This window comes from Mytilus galloprovincialis, chromosome 1 (assembly GCF_965363235.1).
Source record: "Mytilus galloprovincialis chromosome 1, xbMytGall1.hap1.1, whole genome shotgun sequence".
NCBI lineage: Eukaryota > Metazoa > Mollusca > Bivalvia > Mytilida > Mytilidae > Mytilus > Mytilus galloprovincialis.
The window spans coordinates 42,075,674-42,101,622 of NC_134838.1; the positions used below are offsets into that span (position 1 = coordinate 42,075,674).

Genomic DNA, 25,949 nt, shown 5'->3' on the forward strand with positions numbered 1-25,949 from the left:
GTCACTATGTGTAAGAATATATAATTTTTGAAGGTTAGCAGGAACTTGAAGGGTGAATGTTAAAATGCACCACACAATATAGCATGCTCTTAGGAGCTTTGATTTGTAGTTCAAGAAAAATGCAACAACAAAATTAATCAGATAAACAAAATGAGAAACAGGGGTGAAATCCCCCCTTCTTCAGGGGTATTAATTAAACAGCAGGAAGTCAAAATTAAAACATTTTATTTTTATCTTTAGCACATAGTCATATTTATCAACATCTTTCTATAATCCAATACTAGTAAGTGTTATCATTTTGCTTATGAATTGCAAATTGATTATCCATAGAATTCCATACTTCAAGTTTTTAATACACATGATTGTAATTTATTCAACAGATAAGACAAATATGAAATTGTGGTAGATTTTAACATTTCATTCATAGTATTCACAGATATCTCTGAACAACAAAGACAATAATATATGATTTTAATCGCACAGTAGTATGGCAGTGAATAAAAGCTAAGCACCTGGTTCGTTTCTCAAAAAGATTTGAAAACTGAGACTTCTATTAAGGTCCAACACAGCAGCAAATGTATATGGGTTGTTAAATATGCGATTCTGAAATACAAATCTGCACATTTAGGCAAAAGTAAAATTTTTACTTTAGTATGTAGAAAATGTAAAAGTCTATGTTTTTCTAAAGGAAACCCCAAAGAAAATAACTAATTAAGGATGAACATTTCATATGACATTATTCACATATTTGCAGCACATTGTGTTCTTGTTCATCCAATATCTGTACACAACAGCACATTTTTTAAACACAAACATACATCTGAATATTGACTGTATAAGTTGGTGATGACTTTATAAAATAAATGCTATTTAGACTGACTTTAACTTCAGTAATATGTGTTTGATTTTGTTGAAATTAATTAAAAATTTCATTTCACAATAAAAATATCTTAACACTTTTACTGGTAAAAAATTTCCTACAAAGACTAAGACCCTGTTTACACTGACAAAAAAAATCGATCTTTACTAAGATCGATCTTTGGTCCAGTGTAAACGGGTAAGATCGATCTTCAATCAGACTTAAAAAGTCTACCTCTAGAGGTGGTTTTAAAAAGATCGATCTTATTTGAATCGATCTTTTTTTGGTGTAAACGCTTAGGTCGATCGTGATTGATCTTTTTTCAGGTGTTTGTTATATTTAGATAGGAAAATAAAGGTCAGACCGGTTCTTTTTATGTTGTAGTGTAAACGCACTGGATTAAATAAGATTGATCTTTCTCGATTGATCTTGCTTGTGCAATGTAAACGCGAACTGGTCTGTTTAAGATCGATTCAAATAAAGATCGAGTCAATTTCTTTGCCGGTGTAACCGGGTCTAAGTTTCTACACTGAAAAAATAATTCTTAAATAATAATGAGTATTTGGGTGTATGTATAGGACTGAAAAGTTTTTAACACCTAGAAATCAAGTTAACTTAACCTTGTTGTTCTTTATACACATAAGTAAATTCCCAAAAATTTACCTGGATTTTTTCATTTCATGCTGTCCATGTGGGGGTGTAAACAACTTTTAGATGTCCACTGAGCTATCCCAACAGACTGGACGTAACATTAATTTTTTTATAATACAATACCTTGGAAAAATGAGTACAGCTTTTTACTGAATACATGACATAATAAGCAACTTTTCATAACATTTCATGAAAAACAAACTTAACATATCTATTGCATTTATATTCAAAATTGTTTTATTATAAACTGTGAGTAAACTACCATATTCATGAATGGTAAACTCAATTTTGTTTTGTTATAATGTCTTTCTGATTATCATTATTTCAGTCGTAAGCTACGATAATAAATAAAATGATATGTCAAATTAAATTTGACAGTAAACTTACAATACAAAAGAAAATATGACATCTACAGATCAAACTAAGGTTTTCAACAATGGATGTCTGTCTTAACAATATGTGAAGCTCTTAATCACACTGAGTCCAGAAAAGTTTTTTTTTTTTTTTTTTTTTTATAGATTCCTGACTTTTATATTTCATATAGGTATGAAGTTATCAGGTGCAAAATTGCTCAAGATACATTGCTTAGAAATTGACCATAAATAAGTTCATATATCAGTGTTTAAAGTGTTGCAGTAAAATCTAGAATCTTATTTCTATAGTATCTAACCATAAATGCATAAAATCTATTATGCCAGTACATGTATTTTAAATTTGAATAAGAACTACCAATGCTGACTTCTCAAAAACAGTTGGTCCTATGGTTTCAGAAAAAAAATCTAAAAAGGGCCAAAATGACTGATGTTGGAACTAAATGGATAACAATAACTGACATGGACTATTTACGCTTATTTGGGCTCAAGTGTTTTCCACAGTATTGTTTCTACATAAAGTTTTTCGAAATTTCAGAGAGCCCCATTTTATTACTTATTGTGCAGTTAGGTTGCAAAACTTTATTTTAAAATGACAATACCATGAATGTGGGAGAAAAGCAGGCTTAAACAAGTCAATAGTGAGAGCTACATACAATGTTAATATGTTATATTCCCATTACTTTCAAACAATATTTTGAAACATCTATAACTGTCATACAAGTATAAATTACATAATAATGCTCAAAATTAAACAATTATTATCTTCGTCTTTTGGGTTTTGGGCGAGATCCTTTGACAGGTAAAGAATGCTTTGTTGGGCGGCCTGAATTGCCACTATTGTGTCTCTTCTTGACTGACATCTGTTGGTCAATAAGATTTGCTAAATGTCCTTCTTTGGCTAACATTGATAAGAATGTACAGATAAATTCATCATAATTATGTGTCCTTCTACAGTCATCTATCTGCAAGTAAAGGATAAAACTGGATATTATTTTAGTAATACTATGATGAGTGAACAATGTATATATGTTAAGACATCTAATTCCTGCCAAAAACATATTTTTCAATGCTTTTATTTTTTTTTCAAAACCAAGCCATTGATCTATCTTTATCATGCCCATTTTCATTAGTAGATAGGCATATTTTATGTTTTTTTTTTTTTATCTACCTATAGATTCTTACATTGGTAACAGTGGATTAGGAGATTTATACAAATGAGATATTTAAATGGACAATCTAAATATAGAGACAGAATAAATCTGATAATCAAAGAGTACCTATGTAAGAATCTGCTTATCTTATGACTTAAAAATAAACTTTCATATTTGATCCACAAAAATTCCCTTTTGAATTCATTCCATATTCCTAATTTCGACGCCATACACTTATGAAATTGATGTGAATTAAATGAACAACATTACATTTGATGTAATATATATTGTGTTGTATAGTATATTAGCTTATCATAACTTTAACAACAGTTTCTGAAGGTGGAACTATTTCTGTGTACAGTAAAAGATGTGTAACACCTGTTAACTGATAAAGGTAATGACCTTTTTACTTAGCAAATCAACCTCTAAAATCGTTGGAATTACAATTTGCAGCAAAACCATGTAATGCATACCATGAACATATGCTAGAAATATCAACTATAATACAAGCTTACCCTATATTTCTTTCTTTTTTCTAATTCATCTTTCAAATTAACTTCACACAACTTTATCTCATTTTCTACATTCTTGAGAAGAGCTAACAAATCCTAAAATAAAAGACACTAACTATTGATTGCTAAATTTCCACTGAAGATTAATACATATTCTTAAAACGTTTAATAACATTTAATATCTGTCCATTTATAAATGTTGAAGGGATCAAAAGCTCATTTAAATTTTCACTGCCATTTGCAAAGTAAGGAGTTTAGTAACATTAATGTGGGTTAATCCGTTTTTGTATTGGTTTTTCTGCAAACTCTGTTTGGCTACCTTTTCTGCAAAGCACAAAATATAACTTCTTGAACATTATCTTCTTTATGAATCTTTGGCCTATCCAAACTATCATAGCTGTACTTAATCCAGTCATTTGCAAAAATGTCAAGATATTCTTGTTCATCCAAAATTTGATGAAATTTATTAGCCTGAAAATGTAAATGGCTGTCTCAATTTCAAAGTGCATCCATCTCCCAATCATGTTCGAATGCAACAATAAAACTTTCCTCCATTAACCTGTTCAAATGTACAGTAAATAAAGGCAACAGTAGTATACCACTGTTCAAAACTCATAAATCCATGGACAAAAAACAAAATCGGGGTAACAAACTAAAACCGAGGGAAACGCATTAAATATAAGAGGAGAACAACGACACAACAATAAAATGTAACACACACAGAAACGGACCAAGCATCAGACAAAATCCCACGAGAATAACAAATATAACATCAAAACCAAATACATGAAGTTGGGATAGACAAGTACCGTGACACGTCTTATCGCAATATGAAATTACACTCAAAAATAAGAGAAAACAAGATTAAAGCATTTAATATATCTGACCTTTGGTGTAAAAGCTTGATGGCTATGAAATTTCCTTTTATGTTTATGATGGTGACTAGAATCTGAAGATCTTCCCTCTGACCTTCTGTCTGATACAGTATCTTTTTTCATGTCTGAAAATAGATAAGTAATGTAATGTAAATTTTAATTTTATAATTTGTATATCTTCTTAAAACACCACTATACCATAAAGACTGAATACATATATATTTGTATATGTGCATGATGTGTGTATAAATTATTTAAGCCGGTAAAATTCAAAATTGTATGCCATCATGGTTATCCCCATTTTATTGGATCTTTTTGGTACATTATCTATGATAAAAGAATAATGTAGCATCTGTAATTTTAAGCTTTAAGGGAATACGATACAGTTACAGGGGAGGTAATGACATTGCTAATGTAAAATGTTATTTTCGCGACGTCAAACTATGATATATCTGGAAAAGATGCATTTTTCAACTGATTTTTATCATTCAAACTCATTTAATTTGAAAACGAGTGCATGGACCCCTATTTTTTCAAATGACATTTTGTTTCATTTTGCAGGGAGATTATGTTGACCAAATTTTATAAAACTGTAAATAGTGCAATTTTTTTAATTTTGATAGTTTTTTTCTCAATTCATGACCATTTGATAAATATGAGTTATTTCTGAATAAAAAATGCATAAATTTATAGGATACTTATAAAATACAGAAATTACAAATTATTTAACAAAAAACAATTTGTGTTTATCTTTTAAAACAAAAAAGTTATGTCTGTCATTCGAAAGGAAAAATACGGCCACAAATCTGAATTTTAAGCAAATATACAAAATTTTGACCTCATTTACATGCACTACATGTATGTAACTCAAAAAGTAGCACATGAAGGTATATTTTTTATTATATATTTCATTTAATCAGGCAAAAATTAGCCCATATGGAAATTTTCATCAAACTGTAACTTCGGGATCAAAACTGTATTGTATGCCCTTAACAAGGACCACCTGAATTTAGAGAAAATTCTAAATTTGACAAATAAGCCAAAGCAGTCTTTGTATTTTATTTGGTATATAAAACAATGTATTAACTGACTCATTTTATACTAATTTTCATCCTAAAATTTTTTACAAATTGTAGTATATTGTAGTATATTCAATGATTCACTATTTTTCAAGCCATGTTTGATTTAATCATTACAATGAATGAATGAATGAATATTTTAATATTAAAGTGCAACCTGAATTATAACAAACAATTACATTCATTTATACAAGTAATTTTCAGCCAGCCAAATAGGCTTGTGATGCACTGTACATTGTGTATCATTATTGAAAATAAAATAAATAAATAAATATAGTTCAAATTTACACACAAATTATAGCAAAGCAGTTGATCACAGATTGTCTGATGGTAAAACAGTTCAAGATAAAGTTAGAAACAAGCTTGCTGTAATTACAAAATAAATGTTTTAATTTGATGTTCACTGGTAGCATAGTTAAGTCTATATTGTACTTATCTCGGATATCATTAAATAACGTTGTTCCTAATTGTTCATAGCGTTCACAAAACAGCAAGAGCATTACACTACATTAATTTTGCTATCAGATTACATTCATGCAAATTCTGTTATACCTTCAAATACTTTTTTTATAAACCATAATTAATTTTTGTAACTTTTTTTTTCCTTCCTTGTTTTAAAACCTAAATTTGCATAAGATTTAAAACTTGTTAATCAAATTTTGTTTTAAAAATCAATCAAAAACAATTTCAAGTTTGAATATACTGTAAATTAAGAAATGAATGCTAGGTTTTTATTATTGCGAAAAATGTGAGAGAGTTGTAAACGCAATAATTTAATATTTTTAACCGGATTTTTGTGACAAAAATGTCGGTTATTGATTTGGGGATGTACGGCGGCCGGGCGGCCGGGCGGCGGGGCGGTCGGGCAGTCGGCAATCAAATGTTGTCCGTGCATTAACTCATGAACTGTTCAACCAAAGCTTTTGAAATTTTAATATGTTGTTACTGACAACTAAATGAAGGTCAAGTTCAATAATGGCAATTTTGACTTTTACCGTTCAGGAGTTATGGTTCTTGAAAGATTGAAAAATGGAGTTTCCAGTCGTGTCCGTGCATTTACGCATAAACTGTTCTACCAAAGCTTCCCAAATTTTAATATGTTGTTACTGATGACAAAATAAAGGTCAAGTTAAATAATGACGATTTTGACTTTTACCGTTCAGGAGTTATGGTTCTTGAAAGATTGAAAAATGGAGTTTCCAGTTGTGTCCGTGCATTTACGCATGAACTGTTCTACCAAAGCTTCCCAAATTTTAATATGTTGTTACTGATGACAAAATAGAGGTCAAGTTAAATAATGACGATTTTGACTTTTACCGTTCATGCGTTATGGTTCTTGAAAGATTGTAAAATGGTGTTTCCATTCACGTTGTTGCATTTACTCATGAACCATTCAATCTAAGCTTTTCAAATTTTAATATGTTGATACTGATGACAAAATGGAGGTCAAATTTGATATTGACGATTTTCACTTTCACCATTCATCAGTAATGGTTCTTGTGATATTGCCAGGACACAAATAAATATTAATAAATCCGGTTTGCTGTCGTTGTGACAGCCTCTTGTATACAAATTAATCAGGATTTTTCTCAAAATCGTAAAAATTTTAAATCGCATTTAAGTCTTAAATGACAAAATGGCAATAATAAATGCATGCAATAATTTCAGAATTTACAGTAAATCATCATTTTTTAAAGCAAATAAGAAGATTGTTACGGTTCAGAATTAAGTTACATCTCTCTCAGGAGACTTTAGATGATACATGTACATCTTTTTTATTTATGTACCTGCCTTGCCATTTTTCAAATTTCGAATTATCAATACCTGTCATCAGAATTTCAAATTTGGCCCTGTACCAATTGATTTCAAAACAGAAACATGATTTGTATGCCAAAAACATGGCTATCATACCTTTACATCAAATAGATGTTTTCAAATTATAATTTCTTACCTGTACTTTCCCCATTACTACACACAGGGCTATTCTGACATGAATTTGTATTTGGTGAACTAAAACAACTCCCTCCTTCTGAAGCTGTGTCTGTACTCTCACTACTGGGGCCAGATGGACCTCCAAACTTTGTTTCTATAGTCAATGGTTTAGTAACATCTGTCGACGCTACCGATCGTGGAATTGTCACACCCTTCCCACAATCCCCATTGTCAACAGAGATCTGAATTTTCACATTTTTATCGTCACTACTTGTCACTTGCATTCCTTCAAGAGATTCTTTATTACTTAAAATAAGAGGCGGTTCTTCAATTGATTCTGTACCAGCAGTAGTTAAAGTAACACTGTCAGATTCAATCTCAACAGAACCATCAGATTTCGATTCAATTTCAATTTTGCTATCAAAATTATCTTTCTTGATATTGCCAATTGTTTCTGATAATTTTTCATTATCTTTTATATCAGATTCTGTTTCCATGGAATCAACATCGATTATAATGTCTTCACTGTTTTCTGAAATATTGACAACTTTATTTTCATCATCCATAGGCACTATTTTTGATTCCGAAGAACTACTTTCTTGAACAGTCGTATTGTTATCAGAGTCATGTGATTCTGTAATATTTACTATACTTCCATCTTGAGATGTCTCACTGGATTGTGATTGGTCGCTATTTGTCATATTACTCAAAGATTTTTCCACTATGTTATGTTTTGCTGCTGATTTGGCGGCAGCATCCTCTTGAGCTTGGGCTATCAGAGCTTCTTCCATCTTTTCATGCTGTTTCACTGCAGCTAAATATTTGTCTTTATCAGAAGATGTTAGTCCTGGATTTGTTACCTTGACCATCTGAAAAATATCATTGTAATGACATTTGTGTGTAAACAAGCCTGTAATCAGATAATGTAATGTATAATAATTCCAATATTTGTATTTTATTTCTTAGTTCATAGGTCAGCATCATGAAAACCAAAAAAAGTTCCAGGATCTAAAAAATTTAAATTCCTACACATGAAAATTAAATTTGTGAGTGCTGAGTGAAAGGCTGAGATTTATCGCCAATCAACTCGTTAACAGTAGGATGGAGATTTGCTCATTTTTGAAGGCTGTATGGTGGCTTTAGTGAAGAGTTGTCTCACTGGCAATTCAACCACATCCTCTTATTTTGATATTTATGGCTCATAATTCTATTAAAATGCACTTAAACTATGTTCAAATTTAAATCAAAATATATTTCGATATTCTTCAATGCTATATTGAAATATAGATAGGTTCAGACTACATGGGAAATCAGTAAAAGTATAGGAAATAACAACAAATAATAAAAAGTTTGTACGTAAGGGTAAATGTAAAGTAAGAAAAACAGATTTGTAATTTTTGTTTTTTTCAAAATGAAGATCAAACCTCGCAGTAGTATTTATGAATATTGGATTACAGGTTTAACACAGCTTTATAATAAGACATTTCTGAATAATTGTACATATGTATATCAAAGAATTGGTAGCCACAGTGACTTAAATAAATGAACCCACAGTAAATTAGTTTCAGTGCTATAAAATTATTATGTAACAATATGACCTTCAAAATAAACACAGTTTACCCTAGACTTAAAATAAACAAGCAATGAGCTGTCATATTGACAGCAAATTGGGTTTTCTGTATTTGAGAAAGCAGCTTTAGGGATTTTTTTGCCTGCCACGTTCTATGCCTAGTTGCCAATCTTTCAAGGACCATAACTCTTGAACATCAAAAATTAAATCATCAAAATCAAACTTAATTGTCACTTTGTCATCCCTAACGGCATAATATTAAAAAGAGCGTTGGCTGGACTTATCATAGGTAATTGCATGGAAACAACATAAAGTTCCAAATCTACAAAGGACTTGTATGACAACAGTAATGTGAAACAACAAGTAAAAAAAGATTGCTAATACATGTGTAAAGTAAATAATAGTAATTATCAAGAAGTTTTATGTTCATGTGAATAATGCTTTATAACACTTAGTCGTTACTCTACTATATTTCACTGATTGGAAAAAATCTTTTCCCAATAAGAGATATCAGAATATTGTAATAATTGTTTTAAATGTCTGTGTCATTTTGGTTTCTTGTGGACAGTTGTCTCATTGGCAATCATACCACATCTTCTTTTTTTATAATATACTAGAACACACCCGTGATATCGCGGGTCCGTGACTGAATTAAAGTATATAACTATGTGTATGCCTTATTTTAGTATTGGTATTGTCATCTGATAAAATCATGCCGATTATAAGATGCACAGTTTTCTCTGCTTTCAAAATCTTTCTGTTTGTACCAGTCGACCTGGAACCTATCAATTATTGGTAATATTAATTATTTGGAAAACAAAAGGGCATGGAATGGAGTATTTTTTAATCAACAGCATTGTTCTATATAAGTTATAAATAAAGTTGAATTCTTTGTTTCGCTGTTTTACGTCATGCCGGCTAACAAATTGAAAACTGTACCTATACGCCTTATATTAAGTCCAGATTTTTAGTATTCGTATTGTCATCTTAGCACAATACTACAATAGGGAACAATGTGACATTGATTGAATTTAGTAGTGTCAACCCTGTGTTTATGACCCGTGTATACAGCAAATCCTAATACACTGTTTGGTGGTGCGCCTGTCAGATGCAGAATGTACAGATAACATAATAGGTAACAGGTGAATATACTATTGGTATCGGTATCAGATTCGACCCGGAACTTGTTAATTATTGGCAATATTAATTATGTGGAAAACAAAAGGATCTGTAGTGGTGTAATTTTTAATCAACACCATTGTCCTATATTAGCTATATATAAAGTTGAATTCTTTGATTTGTCGTTTTTACCCCATGACAATTGACAAATTGGACCTCGTTATTTTAGTATTACTAGTATAGATATATATGCATGACAGCATTGACATGTATTGTTTTTATAAGTCAAATAAATGAATCTTTATTTGTCCTTTTTCTAAAATAAATTTCCTCTAATGACTGTTAATAATCTAAAATCAATTAGTCTTATTGTGCCTTTATTTCTATTGACTGTTAACAGAAGAAGCTGAGCTCAAGTAGGTGATTTTTTTTTTTTGATTTACATAAAAAACAAAATCAAACAAATACAATGTGACAAAGCATTCACACTTTAAAGATCTGTAGTGACTATAGCTAGTGTCATTGATTTTAAATTCTATGTGTATAGAGCATTTTTTTATTGTTCTTTTTATAGAAAAGAAAAGATATGGTGAAACAATTCATGACAAAAAAATCACTAAGTGCATATTATAGAAAATAAAAGAAGAACAAGTCCACCGGACAGATGCCCTTGTAAATATACAGCAAATTCAGCAAGTTTTCCATTTTTAAAGGGACATAGTTTGAGAACAGTGAAAATCACAACACCCAAAATTGATATGTGTTTGGTAGTAATATGCACGTGTATAAGTTTAATAATCATGATAATGTTAAGTTGATAAAAATTTATAACATTAGAGAAAGGAAACCAACTTTTCAGACATACAAATGTATGTGCAAGTGTACAAGTTTAAACCTTAACTAGAACACACCCGCGAAATCGCAGGCGTTTACAGCTTGTGAGATTTTTTGTCTGGAGAATTTCAGTAAAAGATTTAATATCTGGAGAATTTCAGAAAAGGTATCAAAATTCATAGGTACTTGGAAACAGTTTAAGCCCTCTCCCTCTTCACAGCCATGTTTTTTTTATTCTGTTAAATTCCATTATTTTCGCGTTTCTGTATACTATAAACATACGTATACTATAAGTAAAGTGTATTTGCTATTAGCTATCAATTTCTTCTCCTAGACGATCGCTGCTACACTATTTGGAGAGTTTCTATCAACGCAATAATCATTGTCCTGTCCCCGAGTACTTCTTTGAAATTTATGTGCTAGTTTAAAACCGAAAGTCCTGTTTGACTTAAAAGCGAAATCGCGGGAATTTTAAGCTTACTTGAAAGTATGTTACTATTTTAGAATGAATTTTGTAAAAGATTGTATGTATTGAGAATTTAAGAAATGATATCAAAAGTCATATAGGTACATGGAGACAGGATAATATTTTTAAGCCCTCTCTTTTTTTCAAAGTCCGTTATTATTTTTTTTCTGTTATATACAATCATTTTCGTGTTTCTGTATACTTTGAACATACGTATCTGTATTATAAATATTAAAGTGTATTTAATTTTCTATTAACTATCCGTTCAAAGTTTCTTCTCCAGGGCGATCACTGCTATATTATATAGTCTCTATATATTATAGTAGTATATTATTCATAGTATACATGCAGATAAACGCGAAAATAATTGTCCTGTCCCCGTCCAAGTCCAAAAATATGTGTAAGTTAAAACCGAGGTATAATAGTAGTGGTTCTCCCAAAATAACCCAAACTGAATGGTCATAAGAATGGATGACAAATGCGGCTATGCAAGGTACCTATAGGACACAAAGGCATGATGATTAATTAATTGTGGAAGGAAGAGAAGCAAAACACAAAATGAGGTCTTCTCGTTTAATAGTATAGATGCTGATCATTATCAAAACCAAATGAATTTGTTATAACTTAATTTTCTATTTATTCATCTTTAATCAACAATTTCTGCTTCTTAATATTTATGTTATATCTGTAACCCAAACATTAAGCAATTATTGTCCAAATATTGTTTTATTAATAGAAAAGAAGGTATTATTATCATTTATAGAGGAAATTCTTGCGAATTTGAACTAATAAGAGTTTTCATTTGGGAGAAAGCATTTTACAGTTTTAAATTTCACAATTTTAAAAATGTTAATATGTTCAATATCAAGATGCTTTACTTCTTTTGGTTGTTTGTGTTATTGGGTTGCTGTCTCATTTGAGTGCAAAACACCTCTTGTTTAATTCAAATACATTGAGAGCAAATTGTTATTTCATTTATAGTGTGCAGTTTCATCAATTTTAGGCTAATGGAAAAGAAAAGATATGGCGTAACAATTAATGACATAAAATCACTACGGGCATACGAAAATAGCCAAAAACAAAGGAACATCTTTTACATAGTTCACTGTTCATTCTTTGCCTTAGGTGGCTTATTGCATAAATTAATCTGTCTACATGAAAAGAATACAAAAGTAAACAACAGGAAAAGCACAAGTATTTCTTTCTGAATATAAAAATTTATAAGAAAACAATAATATAACACGACAGTAAAATACAATGGAGATATACCTTGGCATCCAGCAGCTTAAAAAGGAGAAAATGAAAGTAAATCAATCTATCTGATGCAATTAAATTTCATATTCCTGTCAACCAGCTATAAATAAATTAGATTCGAACTCATGAGTTATTCCCCTTTTACCAATAAAAAAATTTCAGTTCTTGAAAATGGTAATTATTTGTATTTCTTTACATTTGATACCATGATAACGTCTAATTATGTAACTTTGGAAAGCTTAGCAAAACAAATTTCCATGCTCATCTTTGCCAGGTGTCTTCCAGCTCAAAAATATATGTCAAAGCTCAGCAAGTTTGCAATTTATAAACAAAAATTAAATCAGTTACAAAATACCCATTCCTCTAATAATACAAACAAATATATTTCAGAAACTAAAGCTAAATCATTAATTACTAAAAATATAAATATACTACAGCTCATATAGATCAGTTTTCTATCTCTCCAATCAAAAAGTAGGTACAGGTTGCACAAAAGTCCCCCTGTGACCATCCTATAGAGTTGTCACCCCCATGTCTTTTCTTTCATCCTCAGACTTGCACATAAACTAATTTTGAAACATAAGTTTGGATTTATTTATTCAAGACTTTTACAAAATTATTGGATTTATTTATTCAAGACTTTTACAAAATTATTGGATTTATTTATTCAATAATTTTACAATATTTGAGTGAATAGATATATTTACAAATTGGGTGTTTAGCTAAATTTTGTCTCCCAAAGTCCACTGCTTGATTACCGAAGAACCTTCTAACGTTAAGCAATAATTACTTTTTCATTATGGCAACAATTTTTTCAATTGTGATGCAAACTTGTGTAATTCAAAGTAATGGCTGACAAATTTGCATACCAGTGTAAATACGCCTATTTGATTGGGAAGAAGTAGGCTGCACGTCGTGGACAGGTGAAAAATTATCAACTCCATCTGAGCTGTAGTGTATTTCTAGTTTAAAAGTGATTTCAACATGTCCTATTCCACCTTTTAATTCCATTTAGAATATCCAAACCTACCTGTTGTAATGTTTCCAATACAATTTGTCTGTTTGTTTTCAAGGTAGCTAACTTGTGTTCATATAACTGACATTTGTCTGGAACCACTGCCATTAAGTTAAATCTGATATCATTGTTAGGTTCACTGAAATACAGAGCAGATTTATTTAAGAAATGACTGTAATGTTTTTCCTGTCTATGAAGAAATAATTTTAAAAATGTGGTGTACACTGAATAACCTGTGTAGCCAGTTACTTTAAAGTGTGCACCTCATTTTTTATGTTATTTCGAATAGACAGAAAAAATATTAGTCATTTCTTATAATTTAGTTCTAAATTCCACTTTAAACTGGAGACAAGTGTGCACACACTGAAATGTCTCGCCTTCTTTACTAATCATTGATAGTATGTTGATAGTCCTAAATATAAAACTTTATTACAACTGTCACATAAACCAAGAAAGCCAAACATTGACCAATAAACCATGAAATTAAGGTCAAGGTCAGATGAACCGTTTCAGAAAGACATGTACAGCTAATAATTCTTTCATACAACAAATTTAGTTGACCTACTGCTTATAGAAAAACAGACCAAAACATTAAAACTTAACACTGAGCAATGAACCGTGAAAATGAGGTCAAGGTCAAATAAAACCTGCACAACTAATATATAGATCATAAAATATTTCCATACACCAAATATAGTTAACATATTGCATATAGTATTAGAAAAAAGACCAAAACTCAAAAATTTAACTTTGACCACTGAACCATGAAAATAAGGTCAAGGTCAGATGACACCTGCCAGCTAGACATGTACACCTTACAATCCTTCCATACACCAAATATAGAAGACCTATTGCATATAGTATAAGAAAAACAGACCAAAACACAAAAACTTAACAATAACCACTGAACCATGAAAATGAGGTCAAGGTCAGATGACACCTGCCAGCCAGACATGTACACCTTACAATCCTTCCATACACCAAATATAGAAGACCTATTGCATATAGCATAAGAAAAACAGACCAAAACACAAAAACTTAACAATAACCACTGAACCATGAAAATGAGGTCAAGGTCAGATGACACCTGCCAGCCAGACATGTACACCTTACAATCCTTCCATACAACAAATATAGAAGACCTATTGCATATAGCATAAGAAAAACAGACCAAAACACAAAAACTTAACAATAACCACTGAACCATGAAAATGAGGTCAAGGTCAGATGACACCTGCCGGTTGGACATGTACACCTTACAGTCCTTCCATACACCGAATATACAAGACCTATAGCTTATAGTATCTGAGATATGGACTTGACCACCAAAACTTAACCTTGTGCACTGATCCATGAAATGAGGTCGAGGTCAAATGAAAACTGTCTGACGGGCATGAGGACCTTGCAACGTACGCACATACCAAATATAGTTATCCTATTACTTATATTAAGAGAGAATTTAACATTACAAAAAATTTTAACTTTTTTTTCAAGTAGTCACTGAACCATGAAAATGAGGTCAAGGACATTGGACATGTGACTGACAGAAACTTCGTAACATGACGCATCTACATACAAAGTATGAAGCATCCAGGACTTCCACCTTCTAAAATATAAAGTTTTTAAGAAGTTAGCTAACACCGCCGCCGCCGCCGCCGCCGCCGCCGCCGCCGCCGCCGCCGGATCACTATCCCTATGTCGAGCTTTCTGCAACAAAAGTTGCAGGCTCGACAAAAACCATGAAAAAACGTTGATGATGTCACGGTCACATGACAAAATTATGTCTATGAGTTGATAAACAAAACAACGTCAGCCAATCAGAAGACGTGTTACATCCAAAATTAAATTATCATAGTATAACTTATATAAAAGTTAAAATACAGTCTGCACCGTTAGCCACCAGTCCGATGCCCCAGACTAGTAAATATTGATTCGGATGAGTGAAAATTTTCAAAATTTTATATAGTCATAAAGGGACAAATTTTGATATTTAGACTCTGGACTAGTAGATGTAAAAGTTTTTGGCACAGACTGAAAATATCTATGCTCAGCAAAATTACAAGACATTGATTATGTTGAAAAACCCTTGTAATGGAAAATACTTTTTAAATTGGAAATATTTAGTACATTTTAACATCAATCATGTTTAATATATGAATTTAAGACACTTGAAAACAAATGTCAAAAAAACGATGTACAGATACTAAAAAAAAAATATTTGTTAAGAAAGGGCCCCTGTTTTAACTGAGAGTACTTAACTCTACATGTTAGAAGATGCAATAAAAAATCAAAGTAACTTTTTACAAAAGCTTACCCTCCAGCAGCCATTCCTAATCTTTCTGTTATCACACGTCTAAATTTCTCTGTCCAGTATTCATCCCTTTCCCAAGGACCTGAAGAAATATTCAGTTTAAAATATATCATGTGAGTGATGTGACATTTACAATTGGACATTATAATAAAAAGTTAGCTTTCTATTAAAGTTCTTCAATGTTTAGTAACAGTCTCCAGTATTTATTGCTTTACAGTTTAAAAAATCTGAACCTATAAAAGTAAGGTTAGTATAAAAGGGTTTTAAGTTTCAACTTCCTGTGTGAGGAAACATCTGTTGTTTTTAGTTGTCTGTAATATATTTGATGCAAAGATTATTAAGGATATTAAACTGATTTTACCTATACATGATATTTCTATTAGTTAAAAGTTGTTTTTAACTAGCTTTCAGTAACTATGAGTACTCATAAATTGGTACCACGTGGGTTTTTTTGTTTCAGTTTCTTGCAGATCTGATGAGTCAAGCCTTCTCTTTTAGATTTCTATATTTTTTTCTTGTTTATTTTTGTTGTTACACCACTGTCCAAGTTTAGTACAGGATTGAGTGTTCTGTAATGCTCTGTACAGCTATGTACTTTAAATTCAGTGGTTAATATTGTTTTTTTTTCTGTCCTATTTTCTTTTCATTTGTTTTTAAGCCTAACTAAAGCCATTGCTTTTGATTTTATATTTGTTTCTCATTTTGTCAAGCCAGGGCCTTTTATAGCTTACCATATTGTATGAATTTTACTCATTATATAAGGTCACACAGTACCCTAAAGTTGGTTGTATCCTCTTCCTTTGGTCTCAGGTGGATAATGGTCTCATTGGCAATCATACAACATCTCATTACTTAAAATAAATGATAGCCCTAAAACTTACCATGATCTATAGGATAAGGTTTCAGTCCATCCAATTCAAACAGATGATTTTTTATAGGTACATAACTGACAAAGTGAAAAGCTTCCATAGTTTTAGTTGTCGCAATACCTTGCTGTTTCTCTGGAAGGTGACGTGGCTCAGACCTACAATAAAATAATACTAAAAGTTTTGATATGAAGTTTAAATAATTGAAATAATGTTTTTTCTCTTTTGAAAATTATGAAAATGCCAGGAGATAACTCTGTTAGAATTCCTACAATTATAGTATGAGATCATGTAGACAGTAATTTCAAAAATCAACCTACTTTCTTCAGTTATTTTACATACACCAAATTGATATAATGTAAAACAGAAATAATTGTGTGCATTTATTATTGCGATTTTGTCATTTTTGACTTAAATGCGATTTTAATTATTTATGATTTAGAGAAAAATCCTGTTTAATTCATACAAAATATTTCAAAATGTGAGTTGAAATTATTGCGTTTACAACTCTGTCGTACTTTTCGGAATAATAAAAACCTTGCATTTATTTCTGAATTTACAGTACTTACATACCTGAGCAATTAGTTAATGACCCATTTACCAAAAAAAGTTTCCTTCTTACCTTTCCTATATAGTTTTAATGAATGACACTAAATAAATCAGGCCTCGACAATAACGCTTGTCCGATTGTCCGGTACCAGAGGGAAAAAAGGTCGGACAAGTAAAAGCTATATCAAGCTTGTCCGACGGGACAAGTAAAATTATTCAGCAGAAAATAAATTTCATCCAACTTTGATGAATTAAGTAATTATAAACAAAAAATAGGAAAGAAGATAAAAACAAGTAATAATTTGACTGTTTACTTTGAAACTTTGATTTGAAACATTTTATCTCTCAAGACCCCATCACTTGCAATCGATAATTTAAAACTGGTTCTTTGTGAGGTACTTTTTAACAGGTAAAATGCATACTATTCTCAGAAACCAGTATTACTGATCCGAATCTGCGATGTGCTTTGTAGATAAGGTAACCTCAAGACAGTTCGTCACCAGCTGGAAACATTCGGCTTCCAGTACTGTTGGTTTAATAGACAGTTTGGCACCGTAGGATCCATATTTTAACAGACATGATTAATAGACAGTTTGGCAACCCATGAGACATTTCGGGACCAAGACAAATCAGTACCTTGTTTTCCTACCTTATTCTGTTTTGCCTCAAAATAAATACCATACCAGTAATTTTTTATCAAAAATATTTTTCAAATATTAAAAAAAGAAGAAATCATTTACCACAAAATTCACAAAATCATATTTAATCATATGTCAGTATGTAGAAAAAAAATACTTGCAATACAGTGACCTAAAGTTGTTAATTTCTATGTCATTTGATCTCTCACAGAGAGTTTTCTCATTGGCATACCCCATCTTCTTTTTTTATTGATTGTAGTTGAATAAACTTTTTTTTCAACTTAAAAAACCAGGATACAAATCCAATGAGTGTACATTGACAGGTCTATCAGACTTTGCCTCATGTGCAGAGTCTGATGAGACTTTGGCTTTGGTGAAAACTAGAACCTAAGTCCTGTGACATGACTAGGTTCAGTTGTTCTCGACTCATATATTTGAAAAGTCTTTCAAAAAATTAAATCAAATTCTGTTTTATTGTTTTAATTCATTTTGTTCCTTGAATCAACTTAAAATGCAAAAAAGGTTATTAATAAGATTTTTTTTGGACAAGTTACAATTTCATTCGGACAAGTAAGTTTTGGTATGTACTTGTCCTACTGGACAAGTTGAAAAAAAAGTTATTGTAGAGGCCTGTAAATGAAGAAACAATGCTTTATCAAAAGGCAAATTAATGATTATACTGCTGTTTTTTCAATTTGAAGTTATTAAATTATGACTACTATACCTTGCATGACTGTTATGTGCTTCAGCTAATTCAGGCATATTTCCAATGGCATAACCTTTGTCCTATAATTACAAAGTAGGTCATTCTTTTATATGTAGCATTAGTAATGAAATAATATCCAATATTAACTGAAGATTAAAGCAGATAACTGCTACCATGAAAAAGAGAACTCTCATAGATAATTAAAAAGTAGGTCATTCTTTTATATGTAGCATTAGTAATGAAATAATATCCAATATTAACTGAAGATTAAAGCAAATAACTGCTACCATGAAAAAAAAGAACTCTCATAGATATTACAATAAATGGAACATCAATATAAACCAATATTTAAATTACCTCAGGATTCATGCCTCTAGAGAACAGTTTAAGTTTAGACAATGTATCTCCAAGTCTCACTTTATCACAATTTAACAGGACACTCAATAAGGCATGTGTAGCACAGGAATTAGGAACCACCTACAAAAAAGTAAAAATATCTGTTGAACATTTGCTTGTATTTTCGTCATTTGAACTCTGGCGGATAGCTGTATCATTGCCATTGGCAAATATACCACATCTTCTTATTTTTAAAATGATGCAATTTTTCAGGTACTGTGACACTGTGTTGCTGATTGTAGATCTGTTTTCACTATTTTTTACTTTCAATAACCACATGTTCTTATTTTCTTTTAGTTATTAGTGTCTCTGCTCAAATACAAGTAAGAATTTGGTCCTGCAAACAGTTCCTCCAAGAAACAACAATGACCAGACAACAATTAAGAGAAAGCAGGGCAGATGCTAAATAATATTACTAATTTTCATTCAGAAACGATTAAATAAAATTTCTCAGTTGTGACCTTAACTTCGAAATAACATTGAAAGGGTTCTTCTGTTTATCATGTTTATATATTCAATTTAACCAACAAAGGTTAATTTATCATCTGCAAACCACTTTATTTTCTATGAAGATTTTCTTTTTCTGAAATTTCAAAAAAATATTTCACACAAATAATGTTCACTTGAAATGTTAGCTATTAGGGAAACTGAAAATGTATAATATGTGAAAGCTGTAAATAATTGCTCAGATTGAGAGCTAACTATCTTAAATCTTTTCAAGTATGTATATAATTTCTCATTGCATTGAAGACCTGTTGGTGACCTTCTGCTGTTGTCTGCTCTATGGTCGGGTTGTTGTCTCTTTGGCACATTCCCCATTTCCATTCTCAATTTTATATACATGTTTAAAAATGTATGAAGTTTTCCATATACCTGTTGTGCAAAGAATAAATTGTTAACTTCATCGTCATTTGTAAGAAATGTTTCTTCTTCTGTGATTGTTTTTCTTCTGCTTCTTCTTTCTTCTATCCATCGGAATAAAAAGATAAATCCATAAACTGGTCTGAAGAATAAAATTTTATATGATATAATTATGTCATAAACATTGCATATGTTTTATCAAGCCCAGAAAATGATAAAATACCTTTCAGAATAAATTATGTGAAAGTTAATTCAAAATAATCATAACCTTTCATATATTATAACAGCAACATTTGGTTCTGGCAAACTCAAATTTGAGACATACAGACGAATGTATGGACGGACAATGGTAAAACTTAATGCCCCCTTTGCCTCAGCACAGGCATACAAAGACTTAAAAAATATAATTGTATGAAAACAGGACAGTGCCCTATACATGTTTGTATCCTTGTTCATCCTCATTTCTTTTGGTCTCTGTTGGAAAGTGGTCTCATAGGAATTATACCACATACATGTATCATTTATTTTATATGGATGTTAAATCATGATAATTTTACCCATCAATGGCCTTCTGTAGGTCATAAATTTCTTCAACTTGAACTCCTTTCACTCCTGGAAAAAAGTAAAAAGTCAATAGACATATTTGGTTATCGACACTCTCACATTGATAAAAATTTATGTTGAATCCATTTTAGGTGTCCACTTATCATGCTTATACAATGTTTACCTGCAGTATTTTCTTATATTTATCACAAAGATGCCAACATTTCCAGTAAAAATATTTGCTATGATAAAAGCATCTTCACTGGAAACAGTATGTTCTATACTTCACCTACTATATGTATGTCAAGGAAAATATTTTGTAATGTTATCTGCTTGGAACATGTTTAACCCCGCCACATTTTTACGCCTGTCCCAAGTCAGGAGCCTCTGGCCTTTGTTAGTCTTATATTATTTTATATTTTAGTTTCTTGTGTACAATTTGGAGTTTAGTATGGTGTTCATTATCACTGAACCAGTATATATTTGTTTAGAGGCCAGCTGAAGGACGCCTCCAGGTGCGAGAATTTCTTGTTGCATTGAAGACCTGTTGGTGACCTTCTGCTGTTGTCTGCCCTATGGTCGGGTTGTTGTCTCTTTGACACATTCCCCATTTCCATTCTCAATTTTGTCTCTTTGACACATTCCCCATTTCCATTCTCAATTTTATTGGAAACATGTACATGATGTACATGAATGAAAAATTAAAAACAGGCATATAATGATTAAAATATATCTACCAAGTTTTGCAGCACAAGTTGAAAACATCAAGAAAGAATTTAAATGTTAATTTCTGATGATAATATACTACATGTAACAAGAAAAGTGAGTAAGAAAGTTTTTCATTCTGTGTCTTACTTCCAGTTCTTTTTTTCAAGAAAGTTTCAGATTTATTCTGTTTATTTTGACTTATTAGCTGAACTGTACATTGAATTTGTCATCTATTCTTATGTTTAAAACTTAATTATATCCTTACTTACCAAAATCTTCCAACAACAATGTAAACAATCCTAAAATAAAAATTAAAAATATAAATATTGTCATTTTATTCTACATCTCATACGTTTTATTGTGCATGTACATGTACATGTAATATCATCAGCTTATATATCAAATTGTCATTTTCCATAGAAATCATCTTCAAACATCATTTTCAACATGTGATCTAGAAAAGAATGATAATTTGATCTACATTTTGTAGAAATACATTTGTAACATCTATCTAAGCTTATAAGGCCAAAATAAAAAAAAATATGTTTGTTTCCCTCCCCCAACCCGGGTCATAAATAAGCCCCCGAGTAAACAAATTATTTTCCACAAAAAAAAATAAACTAGATATCATTGAGACGGGAGCCATCTCTGTGGGCCCCGCTGTGAATAATGTGCATTAAAAAATTGTATCTTTACCATAGGACATGGGTTTGTCAACTGAAATCAAAGTTTTTGACCTTGACCTTTGACCTAGGAAGTTGTAATTAAATTATGACACACCCTTTGGTGTTGGTTTATATACATGTCAAGTATAAACTTTGAAATGATAACGGTTCTCAAGATATAGAGCGGACACGATCTTTACCATAGGACATGGGGTTGTCAACTGAAACCAAAGTTTTTTACCTTGACCTTTGACCTAGGAAGTTGCACATAAATTATGACACACCCTTTGGTGTTGGTTTATATACATGTCAAGTATAAACTTTGAAATGATAACGGTTCTCAAGATATAGAGCGGACACGATCTTTACCATAGGACATGGGGTTGTCAACTGAAACCAAAGTTTTTTACCTTGACCTTTGACCTAGGAAGTTGTACATAAATTATGACATACCCTCTGATATTGGTTTATATACATTTCAGGTATAAACTTTAAAATGATAACGGTTCTCAAGATATAGAGCGGACACAATCTTTACCATAGGACATGGGGTTGTCAACTGAAACCAAAGTTTTTGACCTTGAACTTTGCCCTAGGCAGTCGTTCATAAATTATGACACACCCTCTGGTGTTGGTTCATATACATGTCAAGTATAAACTTTGAAATCATAACGGTTCTCAAGATATAGAGTGGACACGATCTTCACTACAGGACACAGGGTTGTCAACTGAAACCAGTTTTTTTACCTTGACCTTTGACCTAGGAAGTTGTACATACATCATGACACACCCTCTGGTGGTGGTTAATAAACATGTAAAGTATAAAGTATGAAATCATAATGGTTCTCTAGATATGGAGCGGACACAAAGTTAAAGTGTTACGGACGGACGGACGGATGGACAGACTGGTCACTCAGGGATGATTCCAGGTGTTTTCAAATGGGTCCCTTGAATATCAAATTGGGAATTTTTTATTCCAATTGGGAATTTTTTATGCATACAATCTAAGACGAGATAATATCATTTTCCTGTAAAAAAGGAAAATGAATATTAAGTTAATTTCACCTGTACACTGATTGAAGAAATTATTGGATTCAGACCAGGGAAGTTGTAATACATGAATATCATTGCAGATGATGCACTATCATCTTAATTTTGGTAAACGAGGCCTATTACAAAAACATATATACCACAAGTACCAGCTAACATAAACCCATGGCAAGCCGTTAAGCTATTTATTCGAATTTCAAATTATCTCATCATATATAAGATATCTTATGTAATATATAAGATATCTCATACAATATTTAAGATATCTTAAAGTATATGAAATATTTTATAAATATGTTTTTTATAAGATATCTTATATAATTTATTGAATATCATATTAAGAAAATTATATGAATATACGATATCTCTAATAATATTTCTTATAATATGTAAGATAGCATAAATAATATTTTTTATAAGATATCTTATATAAAATAGATATCTTATATAATATAGAAGATATCTAATATCAATTTTAAAATATATATCTTACATATACATTATATAAGATATCTTACAAATATACTTTATATAAGATATCTTACAAATATACTTTATATAAGATATCTTACAAATTTACTTTATATAAGATATCTTATATAGTTTATAAGATATCTTATATAGTTCATAAGATATCTTATAAAATTTACTTTATATAAGATATCTTAATATATAGTTTATAAGATATCTTATATAGTTATATAAGATATCTTATATAGTTTATAAGATATCTTATATAGTTTATAAGATATCTTATATAGTTTATAAGATATCTTATATAACTTTCAAGATATCTGATAAAGAAAATTATATGAGATATCTTACAAACTATAAGATATCTCATAAATTATTTAAGATATCTTGTGAACTGTATAACATATCTTATAAACTTTATTAGATATCTTTCAAACTATATCAAATATATAATGAACTATTATATAAGATATCTTATAAAGTTTATGAGATATCTTGAAGTTAGATTAAATAGCAAAACGGCTTGCCATATTTACCAGTGAAAAAAATCATCCATTGGTTTTTTTTTCAACAGATCATCTTTATAAACTTACTTTGATTTAAATGTATTTCAAATAGAACTGGCCAATTGTCGAATTCAGAAAAGCAATTACAAAAGTATATATATATATATATATATATACTTAATTGATAAGATATTTAAAGCAATTGAACCAGTGAACTTTAAAATTATTTGGATCATTTTCATATCTTTTGAAACAGTTCCATAATGATGAAATCGTATTTTAGGGGGGGGGGGGGGGGCGGTCTCATTTCATGAATGGTCTATCATCAACTTATTTTCAAAAACGTTCAAACCTTTGTCTTTTGCGGAAAAAAGTGAAAAATATAAAATAATTTCTTTTACAAAACAAGTTTTAATCAAATTACATAACCGGCTCTGCTGGGCGATCTGCTTACCATTAAAATTCATTCATCAATGTTATATCGAAATTTGAATTTGCTCTTTGCCGAGGTCTGTTTTGACACCCATTTTGACAAAAAGCATATTGTTTATCAACCTGCTGAGCAATCTACTTGTACGAGACCAAATACTCCAATAACATTTTAACTTCAATTGAATCCGGCCGCCAAAATTGTCAACCTCGTGTTGACACAATTAAATCGCTGTTAATAAAATGCGATCATAGTCAGCATTCTTATCAGGATTTTACTACGTTTTGACGACAAACTATGAAATTTATAGTTGCTGTAATCGGTGACAGAAACTTTTCCGGAAATACTGATTTTTGTTTATTTTCCTGAATTGGGAATCTATATTTACAAACATTTTTTTTGGGGCCGCTGGCCGATTTAAGAGCCGTTAAGCGGTCCTAAACTATATAGTGGAATCATCCCTGTCACTATAGGGCGACTAATTATTATTATTCTAGAAAATAATCTATTTCCATTTTTGAAAAGAGCTTAAAAGCAAAAGGATTATTAATCTAAATAATACACTCAAATTGAGCACAAAAAACTAATAAGTGACCTCAAACCAGTCATGTGACCATGCTATATATGACATTCAGTAAAAAAAATATAACCTGCCTTCTTGGTCTGTTTACAAAGGCTAGACCCAGGGAGGGGGAAACATACCTTCTTTTAAATGTGGCCTAAAATTCATTTGTTTTTGGCATCAAACATTTTCTCTTGTCACTTCAAACTTTTTTTAACAATTGTGTGATCACTGATGTCCAGAAATAGCAAGAAAGTTAATAATACATTATCTTCAACTGTATTTTCCTCCTGGTAAAAAATTTACAACACAAAAAAAGTATTTTTATGTAACAATAAACGTATTTACACTTTTGGTATTTAGCTGTATATTGCCTCCGAATGACCTTAGATAGACTCCGAATCACCTTTGACGTCAAGCTACAATCACTTTTAAATTGTGACGTCAAATATTTTAAATTATGATGTCAAAGTTTACGGGAACCTGTGTGATTTTACGTAATGGCGGACAAATTTGCATACAAGTGTAAATACGTCTATATCATGGCTTTTCATGCCTATGATGCCCAACTGCCCACTTCCACCTCATAATCAGAAAATGTAAAAGCTGCAATTGAAATTCTACAGGATGACCAATATAAAAACTACATGTGGTCTGGTTGGCCTTTAGGCAAGCATAAAGTCTGCCAAAGTTGGGGATCAATCATGTCAACAAAACAGCAAAACCACCGGTATATTTTTATGTTTATTTAAAATCAAAATAACTCAATGTTATAAACAACCAGTGAACTCAAATATGGCAAAAACCGAAGCTTATTTTGATATTTACCTGGATCACTTTCTAGCTCAAGCCATCCTTTGTTCATTTTTGAATATTATTAATTCAAAATTTAAAATAATATTGATCAGCAAGTGCTCCTTTTTTTGCATGCATTCCTACCTCTAAATAGGAGAAGATCGGGACCAGTTATTATAGAAAAACATTATAATTTAA

The 25,949-nt window shown here is 30.8% G+C and overlaps 1 protein-coding gene across 2 annotated transcripts; it reads right to left on the reverse strand.

Moving 5' to 3' along the window:
* Nucleotides 1-208: 208 nt before the first annotated feature.
* On the reverse strand, nucleotides 209-25,890 carry LOC143074974 (ubiquitin carboxyl-terminal hydrolase calypso-like). Of its 2 annotated transcripts, XM_076250180.1 has the most exons (14): nucleotides 25,785-25,890; nucleotides 21,539-21,568; nucleotides 20,576-20,630; nucleotides 20,031-20,160; nucleotides 19,119-19,238; nucleotides 18,780-18,841; nucleotides 16,884-17,026; nucleotides 16,006-16,084; nucleotides 13,707-13,830; nucleotides 12,692-12,706; nucleotides 7,453-8,302; nucleotides 4,435-4,547; nucleotides 3,551-3,643; nucleotides 209-2,846 (listed from the first exon to the last, which is right to left on the reverse strand). In XM_076250180.1, exons 1-14 carry the CDS (start codon nucleotides 25,819-25,821, stop codon nucleotides 2,643-2,645), a joined length of 2,055 nt encoding a protein of 684 aa, XP_076106295.1. In that variant the 5' UTR covers nucleotides 25,822-25,890; the 3' UTR covers nucleotides 209-2,642. The 2 variants fall into 2 exon arrangements, with proteins under 2 accessions (XP_076106295.1, XP_076106302.1); XM_076250187.1 differs by lacking the exon at nucleotides 12,692-12,706.
* Between the last annotated feature and the right edge of the window lie 59 nt (nucleotides 25,891-25,949).

Excerpts from the sequence above, each read along its gene's own strand:
- LOC143074974 (XM_076250180.1), bottom strand. The coding sequence starts at position 25,821 with ATGAACAAAGGATGGCTTGAGCTAGAAAGTGATCCAG. Across the intron at positions 18,842-19,118 it reads CTAGAGGCATGAATCCTGAG|GACAAAGGTTATGCCATTGG; the intron begins GTAATTTAAATA and ends TTGTAATTATAG. Across the intron at positions 17,027-18,779 it reads GCACATAACAGTCATGCAAG|GTCTGAGCCACGTCACCTTC; the intron begins GTATAGTAGTCA and ends ATTTTATTGTAG.